This window comes from Rousettus aegyptiacus, unplaced genomic scaffold, assembly GCF_014176215.1.
Source record: "Rousettus aegyptiacus isolate mRouAeg1 unplaced genomic scaffold, mRouAeg1.p scaffold_m13_p_3, whole genome shotgun sequence".
Taxonomy (NCBI): Eukaryota; Metazoa; Chordata; class Mammalia; order Chiroptera; family Pteropodidae; genus Rousettus; species Rousettus aegyptiacus.
Window position 1 is genome coordinate 152,899,827 of NW_023416306.1, and position 24,843 is coordinate 152,924,669.

Consider the following 24,843-nt stretch of genomic DNA (forward strand, 5'->3'; position numbering starts at 1 on the left):
TAATAATCAACCAGGATATGAAAGGCTTCCAAAATTAATCTTTAAAACCTCTCTCTCTCTAGGACTCGCTCGCTTGCTCTTGCTCATGCTTGTTGGCGTGCGTGCTTTCCCTCCTGCCCTCCCTCCCTCCTCCCTCTCTCTCCCCCCCCCAACCCCCTTTCCCCTCTCCCCCTCTCCTCCTCCCCCCCTCTTCCCCCATCCCCACTCCCTCACTCTCTGCTTCACTCTCCTTTATATTTCCTACTTGGAAAATTATTCAGTACCTAGTGCATAACTGTACCAGTAGCAGCAAGTGGTCAATAAATGCTTGATGAGTAAATTAGCACCTTTTTTGGTAATATTTGTGACTAATAGCTCTGACATCCTTACTTTTTAACTCTGTTCTCTTTTTGAATTTGACATATGCTGTGATTTTCCTTGACTTGTGAACCAACATCCCACATGAGATGGAGTTGTCTGATACAATGGAACATTCAAAAGAACTGGGTCCTAGTTCAGCTTTATTAGCAAGTCCAGGCAGATCTTATTCCTTTCTAAAATAAAGATAAATCACCCTTCTCATGGTCACCGAGGACATTTTTAAATGTCATCATTATTCATTTGTAGAGCTTCAAAAATGTGCCAAAGTGTAGTCCTGGGGTTGAGTTAGATCTGGTTTCTGCTTATTGGGTTCATATTAAATAGGTATTGACTTACAGTGCATACTATCAGTAAACCAGCAAGAACTTGAGCTCCTAACATGGTTCTTAAACCTAAGCTAGGTCTAAGAGAAAGACGGGAAGCATGAAAATAAGGAAGGTGCAAATTGGTAAAGAACCTAAGATCTGTATAGGCTTCATATCTGTAGCCATTGGTTTCTAGTTTGTGACAGATACTTTGTATCTTTGTATTTTTTAGTGATGCTTTCAATGCAACTGAAAAAAAAAAAGACACTTTTAACTTGTATTTGAAAGAAACTGAGTGTTAACTTTTTTAAGCTAAAAAGTAAACCTGTTACTATTTTCATTATTTTCCTAAAATAATAGAATAAAATTTAAAATGTTTTAATACTACATTATTGTCGATTGTTGTGGTCAGTGTGCCTTTTTCTTAATGTTGAATAGTAAATATATCTCAGGAGCTGATGATTATGTATCATAATTAAAAACCAAAACCCCAATCATAATTCATACTTCAAGATGGAGTTAATGAAAGGCAATTTATTCTTGTCAGTGGATTTAAGCAAGTTTCAGGTCATAGAAATGAGTGGTCTAGAAGGAAAGTCTTCAGTTGACCAGCAACCATTTACTGATATCCTACTTTGATATAAGAAAAGCACTCTCTCCCCCAAGAAAATTACATTCTATGAGTGAAAAACCTAACAAAACACTGTTATGTGAGAAAGAAGTATATATTATTTATATTTTATCCGTCTATTTTCATGGGGAAAATTGTAGAGATAAATGCAAGAAAAATATAGGAAATTCTGGTTACCCAAAGATAATGAATCACAGTGAATGCAAGTAAAATGAATCCATTTAACATAGCAACTAAAAGTTTACTGTAAAAAGTAAAAAATTTGATTTGGAACACAATCTTGAACAAACAAAGCTCAAAAATCAAGGAACAGCTGAGTCTTAGATTGAACATAGAATGAAGTATAGATTAGGTTTCTGTACTGTCATTTTTGTAACAAAATTATATGGCAACTTTATTATTTCTTATTTAGTTTTGGATATATTAAAAAAATGTTTTAAGAATTTATCAATTTTCCCAGGGGCTGTTTTTCAACCTTTGATATTCATAACATTCTCTGTTGCAGTTCCTATTATAAAAATTCTTTTTTTTAAAAAAAGATTATTTTAGTTTCAGGTATACAGCACATTGGTTAGACATTTATATAGTTCATAAAACAGTCCCTGCAGTTGCTCCCTCCCTCCCCTGGCCCTCCACCTAGCCGACATATTAATGCTAACTGCATTGCCTAGGCCGTGCTCCCTATCCTTGTGAAAAATTCTTTTTGATTGTTAATTAGTAGGACTTCTGCTAGATCCTTAGCTTTTCGTAATGAGTTCCGAAGTTCTCCAATATCACTTTCATAAAACTCTGCATTTTTATAATCGTAGTAGGAATATATGCTGTTGTTAATTATAGAAGTATATAGGGTGGTTCATTTGTGAGTATTTTAGTGTTATGACAACTTTTTTCCCCTCATGGAACCTTGTAACTGTGGGGATTATATAGTGAATACTGGGATAATAACGATCCTATAGTGTTTTCTGAGTGGTGAGATTTTGAAATTGATTTTAATTAATTAGCTATTGCTTATTTATGCAGTCAGCTTTCTTTATTTGAGGTATTTATGTCCTATAAAGTCACTGGGAATACTACATTAGTGAACACTGAACTGTTGCTCCTAAGAGATATACAGGATTAGGTTCCTGTGAACCTTTGGTTACATTTTCAACCATTCAGTACATTAACCTTATTTTATGTGTGTTTTTGTTTAAAGGCACCTTATTTAATATATATTGTTGATTCGTTAACATTAAACTCATAGCCAACAGCTATAACATATGCCTGAATGAAGCTTATCTAAGATATTTTCTCTGTAAGGCACATCACAGCCTCTGGCTCAGAGGAACACTAGACAGCACTTCAGCATTATGCTTGGGGGCCATTTTAAACAGCAAAATCACCAACAAAAAGCACAAATGCAAAAAATATGGTCCTAAGTAAACTGTGAAAAGGACACCAATTTACAGTATGAAAGCTAAACAGAAAGACCATCATGGCCATGTTCTGCCTCAGCTCAAATTTTTCACTGCTTTATGCATGTCCAGAAATTAACACCAAAGCTCCCAAGTATTGATTTTGGAGTAGAAATACATTTTAGCTAGTAGGCAAATTCACAAATACAGAATCATGAATAATGAGGATAAGCTGTATTTTCTAATTTTTTTTTCATGTTAAACTTATTGTGACTCTTTTAAAGTGGAAGCATAAAAGAAGCTTCCAGAAAATTAAATTACAGTATAATTTGGAAGGCAGAGTGAGACTTAACATAAATAGAAAACATTTAAAATCATTATATTCTTATTTATTCATATAGTAGTACCCCTGTATCTGTGGTTTTGCTTTCTGCCATTTGGTTACCTGTGACCAGCCACAATCTGAAAATATTAAATGGAAAGTTCCAGAAATAATTCTAAGTTTTAAATCTCATAACTATTCTGAGTGGCATGATGATATTTTGCACTGTCCTACACAGTCCTGCTCCGTCCTGCCTGGAGTGTCCCTCATCCCTTCGTCCAGCATATCTGTGGTGTGTATCCTACCTGTGCCATTTGTCACTTAGTGGCTTTCTCAATTGTCAGATCCCCTGTCATGATATTGCAGCACTTGTGTTCAGGCAACCTTATTTTACTTAATAATATCTCATTCACCTCACTTCATCTCATTACATAGCCATTTTATCATCTCACATCATCACAAGAAGATGGGTGAGTACAGTACAATAAGATATTTTGAGAGAGAACCACATTCACATAACTTTTATTACAGTATATTGTTATAATGGTTTTGTTTTATTATTATTGTTGTTAATTTATTGTGCCTAGTTTATAAACAATCACAGGCATGTATGTATAGGGGGAAAAATAACATAATAGGGTTTGGTACTATCCACGGTTTCAGGCATCCACTGGGGGTCTTGGAATTTATCTCCTGTGAATAAGAGGGGATTGCTGTATGTACCTGGGTATAACTAGACTAATGATACAACAGGTGTTTAAAAGAGAAAAGGTACCGTGAATAGGTAGGAGTATTTGGTTACATTCATTAATTACAAGACCCCTGTGGCTAAATCTGAAACAACTAAAAAAGTTAAAAGTAAGTGGCCGTGAGTATATCAAAAAAGACTGCTCTCACCTCCAAAAACATGTTTTCAAAGTAGAAAAGTCTGTTGAATTAATATGTGTGCTATGGTTTAATTTAAATGTATAAATTTGGGGGAGGAATTGAAAATCTTGCTTGTTTATTTGCCTTTCTCAGTCCAGCTTTGCCTTATCTTACATATAAACACTTGAACACAGACACAAATGTAGCTCTCTGTAAAACATCAAGTTGCAGCTCTAAGGATTGTCAAGTAAAATTCTTAAAAATGGTTTCTCTTGTAGGAACAGCAGCAGTACTGGTATCGACAGCACTTGCTTAGTTTGCAGCAGAGGACAAAAGTGCATTTGCCAGGACATAAAAAGGGTCCTGTTGTAGCAAAGGATGCACCCAAGCCAGCAAAAGAAGTTACAGTACCTGCCACCAGTCAAGAACCCTCTCCATCTGAGGAGCCCCCGTTACCACCTCCTAATGAGGAGGTACCACCCCCTCTCCCACCTGAGGAATCCCAGGTAACCATAAAATTACTTGGTGTTTATTAAATTATTCAGCTTTTTAAAAATGACTTATTTATATATACCTTTGTCATGAACGGATATATATTTTCATGTGTTTTTTTAAGTACATATAAAATTCCATTTATGAACCGATCATATATATGCCTTATCTGGTTTAGAAAAGACATTTTTTTCATGGTTTAAGTGAGAGTAAAGAATTAGACAGTTTTATAAATTGTGTTTCTAAGTACTAAAGGAATGCCAGGGTATTTTCATATTGGCAGCACAGGGCAGTAGTTGAGAGCTTCACTTTTTATTGTCAAACTGCCCAGGCTGTAGTCCAGGTATTGCCACATATGGTGGTTACTCTGAGCATGTTAGTTAACCATTCTGTGCTTCAGTTTCCTCATCTGCAAAATGGTTTAGAGCATTAAATGTGATCATCCTTGCCACTTAGTATACTGACGGGCACATCGAAGTTCTCACATTGGTCCAAAGGTCATTATTCTCCCAAGAGCCTTATGTGGAAACTTTATTAAATCATAATAATTATACTGCATTCAATTGGTGAAGTAACTAAGGTGGAAAAGAAAGATTTTTTCATTGAGTGAAAAGGAAAGTAACTATAGGTTGTCTTTGTTGGAGAAATGGTTGTCCTATTAGGAACAGTGAGATTATTATTCCAGTGAAGATTATGGAATTTATACACTCCTTTGTATTGGTATCCGTGATTACAGTACGAATAGAACTAGATATTGTATCTGAAGATGGAGTAGTTTTTCTCAATCAGCCAGACTTGCAGGGATTCTGGGCTTTATGATACAATCCAATATACAATACAATACAATACAATACAATACTTATAAAGTAGTATAAAATATTCAGGTTTTTTATTAATTTGATTGCTGTTATGACTTAAATAAAAATGTATCCTCTTTTATCTTTAGTCTGAGGACCCAGAAGAAGATGCCAGGTTAAAACAATTGCAGGCTGCAGCAGCACACTGGCAGCAGCACCAGCAACATCGAGTTGGCTTCCAGTATCAGGGAATAATGCAGAAGCACACTCAGTTACAACAGATCCTACAACAGTACCAGCAGATTATACAGCAGCCACCACATATACAGGCAAGTGTTTTGTCAGCTGACACATGGGAAGTTACCCCAAGACATTTAAAGGACTTATTATTCCTGAAAGAGATTTAAGTGTGAAAAAAGAAAAGGTATCAAATATTGACAATTAGATGTTTCCCAAGGGTTGCCCAAGTAGTGGTATGTCACATAACCTGGGAGCTTGGGAAGTATGGTATTAGTGAAATGCTCTTAGAAAGGGGCAGGAATAATAGAGTCTGCTGATCATGTCAGCCCTGGCAGATGTTAAAGTTCTGTTGTTCAGGAATTTAAGAACCAGGAATTCTTATCCTATGGCTTCAAGTTAACTTGTGTTTTGCCTGCAAACCGTTATGGTAACAGATAAGCAAAAATCCACCAAAAAGATCAAAGCAACCACCAGGAAAAACATAAGCAAATATACCATAAATGATGAAATGATTTAGATACTTGTATCTGAGGTATAACCTAATATCTATATGTCTATAATAATAGATCATTTTTTAAGTTCTTAAAATGATCTATAGTGATACTAAAATCTTGAAAAATACTTATGGCTGAGGTAGGTATTTGCTTTAGTGTGTGGTCGCTTTTTCCACTAATTGATAATTTAACATAAATAAGTCAAAGGAAGAAAGAACGATCATCACTCCCAAAGCTTTAGTGTTTGAATTTCCTGAGACTTCAAATGCCATTGATTCATTAATATTTTAACTTATATGAATGTCTTGAAATAATTTTTATCACTTTATTTTGTAGACCATGTCTGTAGATATGCAACTGCGGCATTATGAGATGCAGCAGCAGCAGTTTCAACATCTCTACCAAGAATGGGAGCGAGAGTTTCAGCTGTGGGAGGAGCAGCTCCATTCCTATCCTCATAAAGATCAGCTTCAGGAGTATGAGAAGCAGTGGAAAACATGGCAGGGACATATGAAAGCCACTCAGACCTATCTCCAGGATAAAGTCAATTCGTTTCAGAACATGAAGAACCAGTATATGGGGAACATGTCAATGCCACCTCCTTTTGTTCCATATTCTCAGATGCCTCCACCTCTACCAACAATGCCCCCTCCAGTATTACCTCCATCATTGCCACCACCAGTGATGCCCCCTGCCCTACCCACTTCAGTGCCACCCCCTGGTATGCCCCCTCCTGTCATGCCACCTTCTCTACCGACCTCCGTGCCCCCACCTGGCATGCCTCCATCTCTGTCTTCTACAGGGCCACCACCAGGTCTTCCCCCGCCCTCCCTCTCTTCTGTAGGGCCACCACCAGTTCTTCCCCCACCATCTCTTTCTTCAACGGCACCTCCACCTGTCATGCCCCTCCCGCCATTGTCTTCAGCCACACCTCCTCCAGGAATACCTCCCCCTGGGGTTCCACAAGGGATACCTCCTCAGTTAACAGGAGCCCCAGTTCCACCAGTCTCCGGTTCTCAGAGTTCACAAATTCCGGAGAAACCTAGACCAGCACTACTTCCCACTCCTGTGTCTTTTGGTGCAGCCCCACCCTCAACTTACCGTCCTCCCTTGCAATCAGCTATTGGCCCATCAGAACAAGGGAATTCTAAAGCTCCTTTGAGCAAGTCTACTCTGCCATACAGTGTGTTCTCATCTGAGCAAGGACTTGGGGAGTCTTCTGCTGCTCCATCTCAGCCAATCACTGCAGTCAAGGACATGCCAGTGAGGCCAGGTGGACTGCTTCCAGATCCTCCTAGAAGCAGTTACATGGAAGGTCAAAAAGGGCCAAGGTAGGTCTGCCTCTTTTTTTTTTTTTAAGTTTAGTGTTTTTGTTGATTTAGGCTAAATAGGCCTTGATAGTATAAAGAGCCTCATTTATACAATTTTTGTATTTTCTTTGTACTTTTAATCTATATACATTCCTGGTTTACAATTAATGTTAGTATTGTTCACTTGTTAGATAGGCATAATGCAATCTAGAAATGGTAAACATACCCCCATTTCTTTGATGTCACTGCTTTTATTCTGTATGCAGAGATTATAGTGCAGGATGAATGTAATGTTTTAGAGTAATGCGTATCAATTTCTTATTGACTTTTCAGCTTTAAAAGTAACATTTATTAAATTTATCATTCTTGCTTTCTGTTTATTTGACAAGTAGCTGAATTGATAGCTTCTCTTTGTTAGATAATATGCTAACCATTGGAGATCAAGATGAATAAGCCAATGTTCTAGTGAAATAAGGCAATGAAATTTAGTGTAAGAGTAAATAGGACTTTTGTTTTCTCCATTTATTCAGCAAATATTTATTTAAAGTTCCTGCTCTGTGTTTACTGCAGTGAATATAACAGAACTTATATCCTTTATATATTCCTCAATTTGGGGGACGTTTTTCTTTTGTCTAAACCACATTTTTATTGAGAAATGCACACAAAAATTTACTATTAGTTTCTAAGTTTTTTGTGTACCATTTAAAAAGTGATAAATTCATTTTTCTAAGTTTATAAAAGTATATTTTTCTCCCTAAGTTGACCTAAATGGTAATTTTCCTACAGAAAATCATTTTAATCAGATTTTTTTCCAATTGGAGATTTTAATAGAAATACATACTTCTTATATAAAATTTAGACAGCACAAAAAATATTGAAAAAAGTAAAAGTCACCTAATTCCACTGGAGATTATTATTTGGATATAATAATTTTTTAAATATCATTAAAATGGGATTTCATTAAGTAAAAGTCTTACAACTTGCTTTTTCTACTTATCAGTACATTGGTTAGTTTTCCTCTTAGTGTCAGTGAATCTACATTATCATTTTAAATTTAAATCTGATTTCAACATTTGAGAACAAAATATATCTTTTATTTGCTCCCCAAGTTTATAATTCTGAAAACAATATGGCACAAAACTCCATCCAAAACCAAAGCTAATTAGAGGCAATTAACATGAATTCCTTTGGGCACTAGAAGCCTTGCCAGAGGTTTTCCATACATTCTTTCATGGAGTCTTCTCAAGAACTGTAAATTTGGTGGATTCATACCCTACATTTACCCTTTACAACTGGGGCTGAAGGGATTGGGTCGGTAACTTGCTCATGATCATGTCTCTGGGAGAGTAGAGTCTGAGTCTATACCCAACAGGAGCTGAGTCCAGAGGGTCCTCAGAGCAAAGTATTAGTTAAGTACTGTATTTAATGCCATTATTCAATGATATTCCTACTGTAAAGTGATTACAAATACTTTTGTAGCCTTTTTTTATCTGGTATGTGTATCTTCTTGATTTGAATTCCTTCTTAGCTCCTGGATTGAGCATTGCCTTTCAGATCTAGTGACTAATTTGCTATCAGAGAAGTACATTTTTAACACCTCGTATTTTCTATCATATTAATGTTTCTCTCTTTTGCCTACCAAATCTTGACTTTGTAAATTTAGGACCTATTTTAAGTTTTTTCTTGCCTGAAGGTATAGTTAATAACTTCAGTGCTGGAAGAATCTTAGCAGTTATCTAAGGCAATATCCCCTCTACAGCAACTTATATTTGTGTTGCATTTTAGTTTGTCATGTTACATATATTACCTTATTTATTCCTCTTAGTGATCTCATGATCTAGGAGAAGCAGAGCTTTGGAGAGGTTATAAATAAATAGCCCCAAATGATATAGCTAGTGAATGGTTGAGATGGCATTGGAATCCAAGGCCGCCTTATCTACTTATAAGTTCGTTGTATTTCCTGTGACAGGCATTTGATAAACTCTGCTTGGACACTGACAGTTTTCTAGAAAGTTTATTTCTTACATTGACCCTAGGTATGTAACTATAACATCTACTTGTGGATTCTATATCTGCCTCTGTGGTATAACACGTAATAAATTATCCTGTCACTCCGGTATGTTCTTGCAGTTATTTCAAGATCACTCTCTTGTCTCCTCAGTCTTGCCTTACCCAATCTGTTCTGCTATCACACAAACTCAGATTCTTTTCTTTTCACACTAACATTCCTTCTAGCCTCCTCCTGCTATATTGTTCACTGTCCCTTGAAGAGCCTTTGGTTCGTCAGTCTCCTTGAGCATAAACACTTACTTCAGAGGCAGAGGACCATAGACCTGTTACCAACTTGATTATAAATAATATACTTGTGTAGCTGAATAAATTACCTTCTTTCGGTCAGCACTCCCACAGTATTGACTCATGGTGAGCTTAACATCAGTTTGGCTTCCCAGGTCTTTTTCACATGAGCTGTTATTAGGCCAGTTCTCTTTCATTCTGAACTGGTACAGTTGCTTTCTATTTTATTTTGCTTTTATTTTTCTGAGATTTTATCTTTACATTTCATCTAGTTAGGTTTGGGCCAACGTTCTCATCTACTGAAATCTTGATGAGTGTTGATTATATTGTTTTTAAGTATGAGCTATCCCTCCCCAGCTTTCTCACCTGAAAATTTGATAAAGATGGCTTTTTTATTTTTGTCATTAAATTGGCTCCTGCTCACATCATCGACCTTGTTTTAAAAGCCTTTCTCCAATCTAGCTTATGTCTTTGCCATTTCTATCACCCATCTACTTTTGCTCATTTCGCTCATTTATAGTTTGTAACTATTGACCAGGAATAGTTGTTTTTTTCTCATGTGTAACTAGGTAAGAAAATATCAGTGGCAATCTGGTTAGTGAGTGAGAGACTGAGGTAAGAATAATCTGCACAGTTAAGGAAATTTGTGAATTTCCTTTATTAATTGAGTTCAGAGTTTGCTATAAACACATAATTGGTATGGTAAGCCACTCTTATTTTGTTTTATTTTAAACAGAGCTGGGTAGAAAAACAAGAATTGAGAACACAGTTAACCGATTTACCAATAACACACTATTAAAATTAAAAGAACTGTAAAGTACGTTGAGTTTTTGCAAGATCCAGATTTAGGCTGCTTTCTAAAAACTGAAGGTTTCTAAAAAGTCAAATGGTATAACTGCATCATGTGTAAATAGCATACCATATTGTTGAGCATCCAGGGTAGCTGTTTTGAAACTGTATATATGTATGTATGTGTATCTTTGGACTCATGTCTTCTAGAAGACTTCCACTGCTCCAAAAAAACTGTCATGTCAGTGGATACTGGTTTCCCTGGACCTTTAGTTTTCAATAATAAAACAAACTTATTAAAGGGTAACATATAGAGATGTACACAATCATAAGTGTACAGCTTAGTAAATTGGTAGACACACCCATGTTATCAAGGAATAGAAATTACTAGTGTCTGAGAAGTCCCCCTCATGTCCCTTCCCATTTTCCCATCATTCCAAAGATAAGCACTATACTGATTTTTTATACTAGATTGTTTTGCCTATTTTTCAACTTTATATAAATGGAATCATACTGTATGTACTCTTTTGAGTTCAGCATCTTTCATTTGACATATTATCGTGGGATTCATTCATGTTGTGTGTAACTGTAGTTTGTTCATTCTCATTCCTATATAAGATTTTATTGTATGAATGTACCACAATGTGTTTCTCCATTTTAATATTGATGGTCATTTAAGCTTTTTGGTTATTATAAAAAACACTGCTGTGTGTCTTTTGGTGCTATATGTGTCCCTTTAGATGCATATACACATGTCTGTGTGTGCATATATATGGGTATTTAATTTTGTTTACATATATACCAAGGATCAGAATTGCTTGATCATGGGTATGTATATGATCTGGTTTGATCTTGTCAGTTTTCCAAAGTGGTTGCAGTGTATACTCTCACAAATAGTGTTTCTGTGTTCTAGGTTTTTTTTTTTTTTTTTTTGCATCCTCACCAACACTCAGTATTGTTAAACTTTTAAATTTTAGTTGTTTTGGTGGATGTTTAGTGATTTTGTAATACAGCTTTAATTTATATTTCCCTGATGATGAATGAGGTTGATTTCATTTGATTATTGTTCCATTGGATTTCATCTTTCATGAAATGCTGATTCAAATCTTTTCTCCATTTTTCTACTTAGGTTACGGGTTTGTTTTTTTTTGTTTTTGGGTTTTTTTTTTTTTTTAATTTATAGTTCCTTATATACACTAGATATCAGTTTTTGTCCAGGATATGTCTCGATTGTCTTGGCTGTATCTCACTCTGCATCACTTTTTTAGTTTAACAGAAAAGCAGTCTTCACCATTTACCATCTAGGTCCAATGTACCTTTTTTATTTTTTAAATTATAAAGTAATCTTACAAAAAATTTACAGAAGTAAAAAGAAAGGGATATTGAAAAACAAAACAAATTCTAATAAAAAATTTCAAAAACTCTTTGTGTCAAGTGAATTTTAGCACTTAAACATCGTAAAAGATGAAATAATTCTGTCATATTCTTTTAGCAAAGCAGAATGATCCAAGTTCTTGCCACAAAATATTATGCGGTGAATTCCTTCTTATTTAAAATTAAGTGGACGACAGTACATTTTCTTTCTGTTTGAAGAGAGATTTTGTTTACTCATTGAATCTTGAATTTGAGAATACTGTCATCTGAGGACTCATAGTTGGAGATTTTACCTATATGATAAATTTCACATCTTTATTAGAACATCGAGCACTGCTGTTTCTGTCTTTTGGTTCACTTAATAATTTTGGTTCAACTTTCTCTGTCACTTTTCTTTGTCATTATAGTCAGGAAGTGAAAATTTCGGAATTCTCATTTGTGCTGAAGGAAGCCTAAAAGCGGGCTGCAGTATTTTGCGTGACGGATGGGCGCGGCAGTTTATTTCACCTTGGCTTCATCCTTCTAGGCAATTCTGTCATTCTTTTGTGTCTTTGTATTTTAATCTTCTTTGGCATAGTTGGGGGAAATTGATAAGTAATGTTGAGTAATAATGAATTTTAGGATAGGGAAATTGCAAAATGTTTCAAGATATAGGGAAAAAAACGTGTAAGATCTTCTAATGTATCTTAGATTTGCAAAATGGTCCAGTGGAGCCATATGATAGCTGCAAGAAAATGCAAGTTTTAAAAAGGAAATTTTCTTTTTGTTCTTGGGAAGGTCTGTGGGAAAAAAGTCATGAAATATCAATCCTTGCAAATAGAACTGTTAAAAAAAAAAAAAAAACTCAAAAACTACCTGGATTAAGTGAATCCTGATGAACCCCAAAGACTAATGATGTCATTCGATTAATAGAAAAATCTTAATTTTAATCTAGTAGTCCTATTTATTGATCTTTTCCTTTATGATTACTGTTCTTTTGTGTCCTATTTATGAAATCTTTAGATACGCCAAAGCCATAAAACATCCTGTTTTATCTTCTTTTATTGTTTTATCTTTTTTTTTTTTTAATCAATAAACTATGTAGAATTGCTTTTTGTTGTTGATGTGATATCAGGTAGGGGTCAAGATTCATTATTTTCCATATGGCTATCCAGTTGACTCCAGTACCATTTATTGAAAAAGTCACCGTTTCCTTACTACTTCACAGTGTCGTCTTCATCATAAGTCAAGTGTCTCTGTGTGTGGATTTGTTTCTGGACTCTATTCCTTTGGTTTATTTGTCTATCCTTGCACCAGTGTCACACTTTTAATTATTGTAGCTTTATAATAAATCTTGATATCTCTTAGTGTAAGTCCTCCAATTCTGTGTTTATAGATTAGAAGTTGGCAGAGTTTCTGTGAAGGACAGTATGATAACTATTTTTAGGCTTTGTGGGTCATGTTTTGTCTCTGTCAAATATTTTTCTTCCTTTTCTATTTTTTTTTTTTAACTTTTAAAAATGTAAAAAAGTCATTCTTAACTGGATTTGGCCCATGGGTCGTAGTTTGCTGACCCCTGTTCCAGATTGTCTTGACAATTCTTGGTCCTTTCTATTTCCCATATGACTCTTAGAATCAGCTTGTCAATTTTAAAAACCTGCTAGAAGTTCGATGAGCATTAAATAGAATCTACTGATCATTTTGAGAAAGAATTGACATCTCTGTTACATCAAGGCTTCTGATTGGTCCCATTTACTTTTCGATTGATTGGTTTTAGGATTGGAATTGTGGATTTCTTCCATTCTATAGCTAAGATTAGCAAGGGACTACGAACGCTAGTTTTTCTTCACACTTCCATTTGTCATGGTTGTTCCTGTTTATGGTGTTTACTTCTCTTTGGGAATTTTAATTTTAGGATCTTGGTTATACATATTAGAAAATAGACATTATTTCACATGAAAACCAAAAGGGAAAGAATTTGATTCCAGAATTTAATATCTCAGAATGCCCATGGTCTGTCGATTTGAGTATGTTTATGTAAACATTGTGATAATCAGATAATACCTTGTTTAAGGGAATTTGTATTTCTGTGTACTTCTTAAGTCTTTGTACTCAATTTGGAGTATTTTTTATATAAAAATTTGGAGTCTTTATATCTAATTCTAATGGTTTCATACCTAGTTCTAGTTTTTATTTTTTAGATGTTTATGAAATACTGTATAAACAAAACTTTTCTGAACATATAAACACCAAATATTTGTTTTTCTTTTCATCTAACCAATGTACAATGCATGTGTTTTTTATGTGATTGTATTTAGTGAATATATTCTATGTTTATTTCAAATACATGCTTTTATGTTAAAACAGTTATATTTTATTGTATTGATTGCTTATTTTGTACATATTTTTAACGAGTATCTCTTAATATATTTATTCCAAAAGCCTAAAAATTCTTTACTTTTATAAATCAAAACTATTTTGATAGTCTTAAGATTTCGTAAATCTTTGAACTTTGAAAATTTGAAAGTGCAGTAATGATAAATAATTGCCATTGATATGTAGTGTTGAAGGTATGTTTCAATTGGTTTAACATTTTCTGTTCCCCAAAATAAAAATAAAATGATGACCCTTGGCTGTTGATCAGCAATTTAATCTGAAAGCAAAGCACCCTATCCTTTCATGGCAAATGTTATATTATATATTATATGTGCAGGCATGAGGCTTGCAGAACGTTTCCCGCATGTTTTCTTCTTCCTTCTTATCTACACACGTTTTAATGTTCCTGTTTCCTTATCCTTTCCTCTGGCCTTTACACGTGTTCTTCTCTTTATCTGGAACCCCTTTCCTGTCAGTTTTTGCTTTCCTAATTCCTATTTTTCCTGTCCCTGGGATGGCACTTCAGTAATTACATGTTGAGATCCTTCAGTGAGTCAGACATTGGGGTTGTTACCTTGGTGAGCAAGACCAACATGTCCCATATTTATGAGATTTAGTTCTAATTGTTGATTTACTTGTCTCACTCTTCCTATGGACTGTGAACTCCCTGAGGTTAGGTGTTAGTTTGTTTCTAGCACTAACCCAGTACCTGACAGTAGGTGTTCAATAAATACTGCTCATGCCAAAATGTCTCAGTTATGGAGGAAATTCTCAAGGCATTCATAATTTAGGAAGGCAGTTCATTCATATTCAGAGTTTGTTTATAATACTAGATAACATGTTGCCAAAGATTCTTCCTGACTCTTGTACATTGTGGAGGACAGTCTTATCACTTACATGAGCTAACAATCGCTGAATTGAATACAAAGCAAATAAATTATTTTATGCAACTTTAATGATCTAAGAAGTTATTCCAGGCACTTTGAATTAATAAATGTAACTTAAAAAAAAGGAACCAAACCATCACAAGCTCTGAAACAGCATACATCTTTCTTTATAAATGTGTGGTCTCCATCCTTAGCATTGCATTGTATTCTTTGACCAGTCTCTGGTCAGTTCCTTTTCCCTTTGCCCAACAATAGCTGTGCCAAGCCTTCACTATTTGCATAGACCATCTACCCTACTGCTTCTTTCTCTGTCTCGGCAAACATTTTTATTTCGCTTTATAGCTTTAACTTAGTTTAGCATCCTGCCTCACAGAGAAAATCAAATCTTTCAGACCCAGTAAAACTCACTTCTCACCCTTACTTTTACCTTACCATGATCTTCTTACAGTCTCAGAAGAAACCTTTCTCCTGGTTAGAAATAATCCTCTCTCAGTGCCATTAAAATAAATTTTACATTTTTATAAAGCTATACATAACACGTAGTTAAGAAAAACAGCTGTCCACTGCCCCAAAGCACCCTAGATGTGTTTCCTAATGACATTTTTTAATTCTTCAGCCATTTCTTCATATCACTAAAGAATATAGAGCTACTTTCTTGACTTATACTTTTTAGATAGTATATATATATACTTCCTGTTCTGATAAAGGTTTAGTTCTTACACAACTCTCTAACCCCATCTACCCAATATATTTATATCACTATATTTTGCCAAATCAGTAAACAGTGTTTGATAAATCAGTACACTGTGGAGGTAAGCAGTGTACTATTATTACATTTTCTCTAGTGTAATAACTTTTTTCAGAATTTCCAGTTGTGTTTTGTCTTGCCAAAACTTGAAAATAATCCTTCAACCGCAGTCCCAAAAGCATTCTCTCTCTTTCTCTTGAGATCTCTCTCCCAAATGCATGCATCTATCCTCTTGCTTTTTCCTGATCTAGTTGGCTGATTGGTTGCTTGGTTGCTTGGTTGCTCTCAAGATTTGCCATATGGCTGTTGCTCCAGCATTTCCCTTGACTGTCCTCTTGGATTCGGATACACTGTTTATTGAATCTCATAGCTTCCCCTTAGTGCCTCCTTTACATGGAGTGCATGCTCATGTAACTTACTAAGAAATTGTGGGTCGCAGGTAAATTTTCTGAGTCCTTGCATATCTGTGAATGTCTTTATTCTAACCTCACACTTGATTAATATTTGGACAGAGAATTTGAAGTTGAACATAATTATCCCTCAAGGTTTTAGGTCATCGTTGTATTTTCTTCTGTCACCTAGTGTAGTTGTTGTGCTGTTCCAATTCTTTTCCTTTTTAGGTGACTTCTCCCTATTGCCAGAAACAATTTTTTGTTCCTGGTATTCTAAAATTTCATAATGGTTTCTGTTTGTTTGTTTGCTTTTAGTTTTGTTGTACTGGATACTGAGTGAGCTGGGCCCTTTCTGTTTGAGATTAGTCTCTTAACTCTGGGAAATTTTTTTGTGCTATTTCTTCTTTAATTTTTTGTTTTCTGTTTTTCTGGAACAACTCTTTAGTAGGATTTTGGACCTATTGGATTAATTGTATTTATCATTTCTCTTTTTGTTGTACTTTCTGAGATACTTTTAATCATTTTATTGCATTTTTTGGGAATTAAAAAAATTTTTACAGTTCTTCTGATTCTGATGCTTTTTTATATATAGCAAATTATGCTTGATTTGTAGGTATAGATAGTATTTTTATGAACCTTTCTGAAGATACTAGTTTGTGGTGTTTTTTTCTTTTTAAGTTTTTTTTCTCTCTTTTTTTAAATTATCTCTGTTTTCTCCAGATTCGTGTCCTCTTTATCTTTGGTTTCTTTCTTTCATTTTGGTGACATTCCTCAAATACTAGTGATCCTTGGTTGTCCATTTATATTTAAGAGTGGGAGACGCTGGTATCTGGTGAGAGAAGGAGCTTGCTTTAGGTGATAGTGGAAAAAACTGCTCATGCTAGGAGACCCTCAAGTTCAAGAATTTAGAGAGATTCAGCTTAGGGAAAGGCTGGTTGATGGTTCTGAATATGGATTTTAATTTACCTCTTTTTGGCCTCAAGTCTTACTCTTATCCTTCCCCAATATCCCTGGTATAAAAGAATCCTAACCTTGTCTGAGTTCTGCGAACAACCAGCTTCGTTTTGATTCTGTCAGTTTCTGCTACCAGCCCTCTAAACTGCAGCTTCTTAACTGCTCCAAATGTTACCACTCGTGTTTGTCTTTCAGAATTTATAAACAAAATTCTCATCTGCTGGTTGCCCCCTTTCTGGATTTGTATATTTTTAAATTACTTGTGATGGCTCTATGAAGTGTCGACTTGCCTAGGCTGAAGTACATTTCCCAGAGTTCCCTTTAAACTTTTCCTGGTTAGGGTGGGTCACAAGGGAGATTTTTGCGCCAAACATTCTAACCCCTTCTCCAGAAAAGGATATAAAATCCCTTTTTTGTCTTTGGGGATGTCTTCATTCTTCTAGTTGGTTCATACTCCCTCTTTGATATTCTGTAACTTAAAATTTGAGATATTAACTTATATTAACCTAATATGTTAGATGATAAGGAAGAAAAATCAACCAAAAATATTTGACTAATACATATGTATATATTTCAGCATATAATATCAAATTAAGAAAGAAATGCTCATAACTGTCACAGTCCTTCTGCAGCTGGTCATGGAATCACAGACTTTTATAATTACCTTCTTTCACTACCCTTTCCATATTCCCTTTATCTTAGCAAGCACCTCTCCTGGTCCTGGTTCTATGCGTGGTGGGTGATCCAAACTTTCATTCTTGAAAGGTCTGGGCTGTTCGCAGTCCTTCATGAATTGGGTTATTGTAGTTTTCCATTAGGACCTCTTGTATTCTAGACATACTCCTCCTTACTCTCATCATGTAGTTATAACCCAGTTTCCGCTTGAAAGTCAGAGTCGATCAATCTCGTCCAGTTCAGTAACTCCCTTCTTTGTCTGTTGACTCAGAACCCAAGGTGGCCAGGTGGCAGTCTCAACCTAAGTTTAACAGAATGATTATTGTGTCCCTGATGGAACCATTCCTCCCTTTGAAACTACCACTTCTAGACCAGCAAAGAACAATGTCACAGGGATAGGAAGTAAATATTTTGCTGAAATTGAATTTATTACTTACTCTCCATTGATATTCCAAATAAACGAGAGAAAAACCCTTCTATTTATCATTAAAGGCACGAGAGACATCACTGTCTACTCAGTCACCTAAGCCAGAAACCTTGGAATCATCCTAAATTTTTCTGTATCCATTATCATTTAGATCCCACCTATTAGAAATGCCTATCTACTTTAGTTTCCTTCACATCTCTCACTTTCTCCCCCTCCTCTACAGCCTCATATCAGTCACTGCCTTAGAACAAGCTTTACCTTCACTTACCCAAATTATAGAAAAAATCTACGATAAGCTTTTCCCACCTACCCATCTGTTACTTTCCTGCTAGAGCAGTCTTTTGAAAATCAGACAATATTTAGTGACTCTTGAGTGGTTATAAGGTAATTCAGTCTTTACCCAGCTGAATTAAGTCACAGCTTTAACAAGTTAGAAGTTTATTCTCTCTCAGGACTTACGTGATGGCTCCATCGTATCAGAAATCCAGGTTCCTTCTGATATGTTACTTCACTATCCCTTAATAAGTTGCTCTCATCATGATAACTTCACCATCACGTCAGAGCCAGCGTGAAAAAGGAGATGAAGAGGAGGATGTGCCTTTCCCTTTAAGGGTACAACTCAGAAGGATGTGTAAATCATTTTCACTCTCAGCCTACTGGCCAGAAGATGACTACAAGTTCTAGCTGTAAGAGTTTGGGAAAGAGTCTTTAGTCTGGCTCGACTTGGGTTCAGTTGAAGCAGAGTCTCAAACTGTAGAAAAGGGGAATGGCTATTGGAGGAGTGCCAGTAGTATCTGCCACACAAGGCACACAAGGTCTTCTGGACATTGACCCTTGCCTGCTTTTCCACTCCTCCTCCTTCCCCTTCCTCCTCCTTCCCCAGCTCTCCCCAACTCTGTCTTCTCTTTGCTTCAGCCTTGCTGAATTGTTTTCACTTCCAAACGTGCTATGCTGGTATGTGTTTCTCTGCCTCTCCTCATATTTCCTTAGCCATTGCTACCCACTGCCCTCCTCTCCAACACACTCTTTAGCCCAACCTGAGAGAATTTGCCTTTCAAGACTTAATTTAAGCATCTTCTGTTGTATAAAGCTTTTATTGAGCAGTAGCCCCTCACCCTGGTAAAATAGACTATTCTTTCATCTGCCCTTATTATATGCAGGTAGATTTTAGTCATTGCACTTTGTGGCACATATTTACATTTAGATCCTCTTTCTCGTCGATTGGAAACCCTCAGGGACACAGATGACATTTTATTCATATATCCCTTTAAAGTAGTATAGTACCTGAGATATTTACTGAATGAGTGAGTAGGTCCATAACAAAAACATCTCTGTCCAGACTTTAAAATGTCAGGGCACACTCTTAAGAGATGATACGACTGGATGCTGGTTTTTAAAAACTTCTGTCGAGTAAGATGATGATACTACTTCCAACAATATTTATAATCTATATTGTTAATTGCTTAGTTTTTAGTTATATTTTAATTCTAAAAGTACTCTCAGAGTTAGCTGTGGAATATATATTTTTTCCATTAACATGAATGGATTTTTCTGTCTACAAAGGCACAACATAATTGTTTTTTAACAATTCAATATATCAGTGACTTGCTGCAGAAGATGTGTCAAAATGAATTAGGTGAAAGTGACATGATTTCCAAAGCCTGTCCTGAGACCTGCTGAGTACTGCCACCTTAACATATTGGTTCTAGGATATAGATATCTCAGGATTTGTTTAATGACTGAAAGAGTCATTGTTGTAAACAGATTCTAAGGCAAGATTGCCTTAAATATTCTTACATGGAGAATTTTTTTTTTCTGCTTTACTGTCTTGAGTAATATCTTTTGTTTTACTTGTAGATTTGATGGTCCTCGAAGATTTGAGGATTTAGGTTCAAGGTGTGAAGGACCGAGACCCAAAGGGCCTCGTTTTGAAGGAAATCGCCCCGATGGGCCAAGACCCAGATATGAAGGTCACCCAGCAGAGGGCACTAAAAGCAAATGGGGAATGATTCCCCGGGGGCCAGCATCTCAGTTTTATATTACCCCCAATACATCCCTAAGTCCTCGACAAAGTGGACCACAGTGGAAAGGCCCCAAACCATCTTTGGGACAGCAACATCAGCAGCAACCTAAGTCACAAGCAGAACCTCTTTCAGGAAACAAAGAACCATTAGCAGACACCAATAGTAACCAGCAGAAGAATTTTAAAATGCAATCAGCTGCATTATCCATTGGTGCAGATGTAAAGGATGCCAAGGCGGCTCAGTCAAATGAGAATCTAAGCGACTCTCAGCAAGAGCCACCTAAAAGCGAAGTCTCGGAAGGGCCCATAGAGCCTTCTAATTGGGACCAGAATTCTCAAAGTATGGAGACTCAAATGGACAAAGCCCAAGGTGTTACTCAGCCTGTATCCCTTGCAAATAAACCTGTACCCACTCAAACTACTTTTCCGTCAAAAACAGGGGGGATAGAGGGAGGAGCAATAGTAGCAACATCATCATCATTAACTTCAGATAATGATTTTAAACCTTTAGGTATTGGTTTGCCCCATTCAGGAAACAACCAAGATAAAGGGCTGCTGCGGCTAGATAACAGAGACAATAGATTAGAAGGCAATCGAGGCAGCAGCTCATCTTACAGAGGTCCTGGGCAAAGCAGAATGGAAGACACACGGGATAAAGGAGGACTAGTAAATCGAGGTCGAGGCCAGGCAATCAGCCATGGCCCAGGGTTGGTCAAGCAAGAAGATTTTCGTGATAAGATGATGGGTAGAAGAGAAGACAGTCGAGAAAAGATGAGCAGAGGAGAAGGCAGTCGGGACAGAGGGTTGGTGAGGCCAGGAGGCAGTCGAGAGAAAGTGCCAGGTGGTCTGCAAAGCAGCCAGGACAGGGGTAGAGCTGGCAGCCGAGAAAGGGGACCACCTCGGAGGGCTGGCAGTCAGGAGAGGGCACCCCCTCGAAGGCCTGGGAGTAGGGAGAGAGTACTACCCCGAAGAGCTGGGAGCAGGGAGAGGGGACCACCTCGAGGGCCTGGCAGCCGGGAAAGAGGACTAGGAAGACCAGATTTTGGTCGTGACAGAGGTCCATTTAGACCAGAACCAGGAGATAGTGGGGAAAAAATGTATCCATATCACCGAGATGAGCCTTCTAGGGCTCCATGGAACCATGGAGAAGAGAGAGGGCATGAAGAGTTCCCCGTAGATGGCAGAAATGCTCCAGTGGAACGAGAAAGACTTGATGATTGGGATAGAGAGAGATACTGGAGAGAATGTGAACATGACTATCAAGATGATACACTAGATCCATATAACAGGGAGGACAGGTTCTCAGCGCCACCATCTCGATCTCATGATGGAGATAGACGAGGCCCTTGGTGGGATGATTGGGAGAGAGATCAGGATATGGATGAGGACTACAACAGGGAAATGGACAGGGACTTGGACAGGGATGTGGATCGGATTGGAAGACCCATGGATATGTATGATAGAAATTTGGATAATGAGTGGGACAGAGATTATGGGAGACCACTGGATGAACAAGAATCACAGTTCCATGAACGGGATATTCCATCTCTTCCACCTTTACCACCCCTCCCACCTCTTCCACCTTTGGATAGATATCGGGATGATAGATGGAGAGAAGAAAGAAATCGAGACCATGGGTATGATCGAGATTTCCGTGATAGGGGTGAGTTGAGGATCCGAGAGTATCCAGAAAGAGGAGATACATGGCGGGAAAAGCGAGATTATATTCCCGACAGAATGGACTGGGAAAGAGAACGGTTGTCAGACAGATGGTACCCATCTGATGTGGATAGACATTCCCCCATTGCGGAACATATGCCCTCCTCACATCATTCTTCTGAAATGATGGGGTCGGATGCAAATTTAGACTCAGACCAAGGCCTTGGAGGGGTAATGGTTCTCAGTCAGAGGCAGCACGAAATCATTTTGAAAGCTGCACAAGAACTGAAAATGCTTCGGTAAGTTGACTACTTAAGATCATTTCTTTTAGTCAAAACCACATTCAGACTGCTCTTTTTAAAGTGATGTGATATATTTGAATGGAATAATTTTAATTCAAGTTCTTATCACATAATTTTAACATATTTCTGATCATTTAGTGCTGTTTTGGGGTTAGGATGGATATAAACTTTTGTCCTGAAATGTGAAAAATTTGATAGCCATTCTTGGCTTTTATAGATGTGTTGCTGACATGCTATGCCTGTTTCAAGTGTCAAAGTTCAACTCAAATTCGGTTCTCTGGATTTCAGATCTCATATTTAACATTTTTTTTCCCACCAGGAAGCAGTTTGTTCTTTGGTATTAGATGTAATAAACTTCCAATTCACTAATCTTTGAAATGACTTTAAAAGTGCTATAAGGACTTATATTTTTCCCTGTCGAAGCTAAAAATGGTTTACCTGGAAACATCCTCAGATTTGTCTAATCAGTGATACTTTTCTTTTGGGGATGTTTTATCTTTCATAACTAGAAGCAGATATCTCTACTTGAGGATATTTACTTGTTTCTACATAATCAAGTATTTTCTTTGTGAGATGGAGAATAGAATTTGGATTTCTGGACTTACAATCACCTTACTAATGTATAGGTATCTATATAATGCTTCCCATGTAGTAGCAATAATAACAAAAGATAACATTTATTAAATGCTTACTGTGTGCTAAGAACTGTACTAAGTGCTTTGTATGTATTAATTCATTTCATCTTTAAACCAACTATATCCTGAGAAAAAAATTGAGGAATCATTGACAGATTGCAAGCTTTTTGAGCAATTTCTTAGAAATTAGCAGTGTCTTGAGAAAATGACTAATAGTTAGGTTTTGACATATTTTAATGTATTTCTTTCATTATTCAATTCCGGTCTATATTTGTGGATTATCCTAATTTACATTACAATGAAAGCTTTATGACTAGAAAGGTATGATGAGGAAAATTACCTGTAGGAAAAGATGAAAGATCAGGTGCCTCAGGCAGCAAACAGATTGTGGTCTATGGAAGATAAGCTCTATGAGGTTTGACTTTTCCAGATCACTGATGAAGAAGGTATGGAAAGCATGCGCTAGAGTATTTAACTACTATGCAATTTACATTTAAATTCTAAACACCTTTAATTTACTACTCTTGTGTGCTGGGCACTATGCTAATAACTTAGCAGAAATTGTCTCAATCCTCCTATCTCAAATTCTTATATCTCAAAGGCCTATAGAGATAAGTAGCATTATCCTCACTTCACAAATGACATTAAGGCTAAGAGAGGTTAAGTCCACTTGGCTAATAAGTGGCAAACTCAGAATTCAAACCCAGTTTGTCCAACTCTAAAATCTATTTTGATTTTGGAGAAGACCAAACTGATTGGTGTTGATAACCTGCCAAAGTTTCTTTCCTTTTCTTTTTAAAATTTCCTTTCCATCCATTATCGCTCAATGAATGCTCAATAAAAGGTGTTTCTTCATTATCCTATTTTAAAAAGGTCTTTCTTAGGCAACATAAACATAATTAAAATATATGAAGTGATAGATAAGATACGAGTGGTCATAGTTGAATACAAGTAAGCTATGTCGTGTTGGTGTTAAGGCATGATTTACACAAGACAGAAAATAATATGTATTTTTATATACTTTGCCCTTATTTTGTGTCCATTTGGGTCACTCACTACACTTTACAAAGTGTAGAGAGTAAATTGTTAAAGATCTGAAGAGATTGTAGTAGATGTTACATGTGTTCAAGGTGCACATCTTAAGGAAAAGTAAAAGGAATTTATTTGACCAGAGAGTTAAAGAAAAACTTGAAGAGTTAAATAATTACTCTTTAGGAATATGAAGTGTTATTTTTAAAGATAGAGACCAACAGTTGTTCTTACCATATACAGCAGGGGTCATAAACTATAGGTCAGAAGAAGCAGACAGGTAATAAAAATGAGTGAAAGTGGGCCAGTATAACTCTCCTAAGTGTGGTGAGGGTTGTGGCCAACTGCTTCATCTAAAGTGAGCAGCCATTACTCTACTCTGCTGGTTGTTGGCATGTGGGGATGTCAGCCTATTGTCACCAAATCTCTTTAAAATTTGCATTTCTATATGAAAAACTTTGCTTTGTACATAATGACAACTAATTCAGATTTTGAAAATTGATGTGAAACCCAAATTGAAAAAAACTTTCTAGGCCACGTTTGGCCCATTGGCCACCATTTTGCAACCTCTGGTCTAAAGAGTATTGAATAAAAAAAAGTAACAAGAGACCTTTTGGTTGGATAAAAGAAAAACATGACAAGTAGATAAGATATTAGAATAGACTAATGAGGCAGGTTGTAGAGTCTGTCTTATAGATCAATTTATAATTATAGGTCATAGATGACTTATCAGCCAGCTATATAAAGGCAAGAGAGTGTTACCTTTATATTTTCTTTGTTGACTTAACATTTTCCTCTGTTGAAGCTAAGAATGGTTTACCTGAAAGTATCCTCAGATTGGAGCTGCTCTGTGAGCACTGTAGAGCAGTGGTCCCCAACCTTTTTGGCCAGGGACTATGAGAATCTAATGCCCGATGATCTGAGGTGGAGCTGAGGCGGTGATGCTAGCACTGGGGAGTGGCTGCAAATACAGATGAAGCTTTGCTTACTGGCCTGCTGCTCACCTCCTGCTGTGCGGCCTAGTTCCTAATAGACCACAGACCAGTACTGATCCACAGCCCAGGGGTTAGGGACCCCTATTGTAGAG

The 24,843-nt window shown here is 36.5% G+C and overlaps 1 protein-coding gene across 4 annotated transcripts in view; it reads left to right on the forward strand.

The window, feature by feature from the left end:
- Positions 1-24,843, forward strand: part of YLPM1 (YLP motif containing 1) — a 57,412-nt gene that overhangs the window by 6,639 nt on the left and 25,930 nt on the right. For all 4 annotated transcript variants that reach the window (XR_001595542.2, XR_001595541.2, XM_036238417.1 and 1 more), the window contains exons 2-5: positions 4,158-4,385; positions 5,318-5,497; positions 6,239-7,233; positions 19,966-22,089. Coding sequence is in view for 2 of the 4 variants with exons in the window: in XM_036238417.1 (XP_036094310.1) it covers positions 4,158-4,385; positions 5,318-5,497; positions 6,239-7,233; positions 19,966-22,089 (3,527 nt within the window). In the remaining 2 variants the exon portion in view is untranslated. The remainder of the gene's footprint in view (positions 1-4,157; positions 4,386-5,317; positions 5,498-6,238; positions 7,234-19,965; positions 22,090-24,843) is intronic.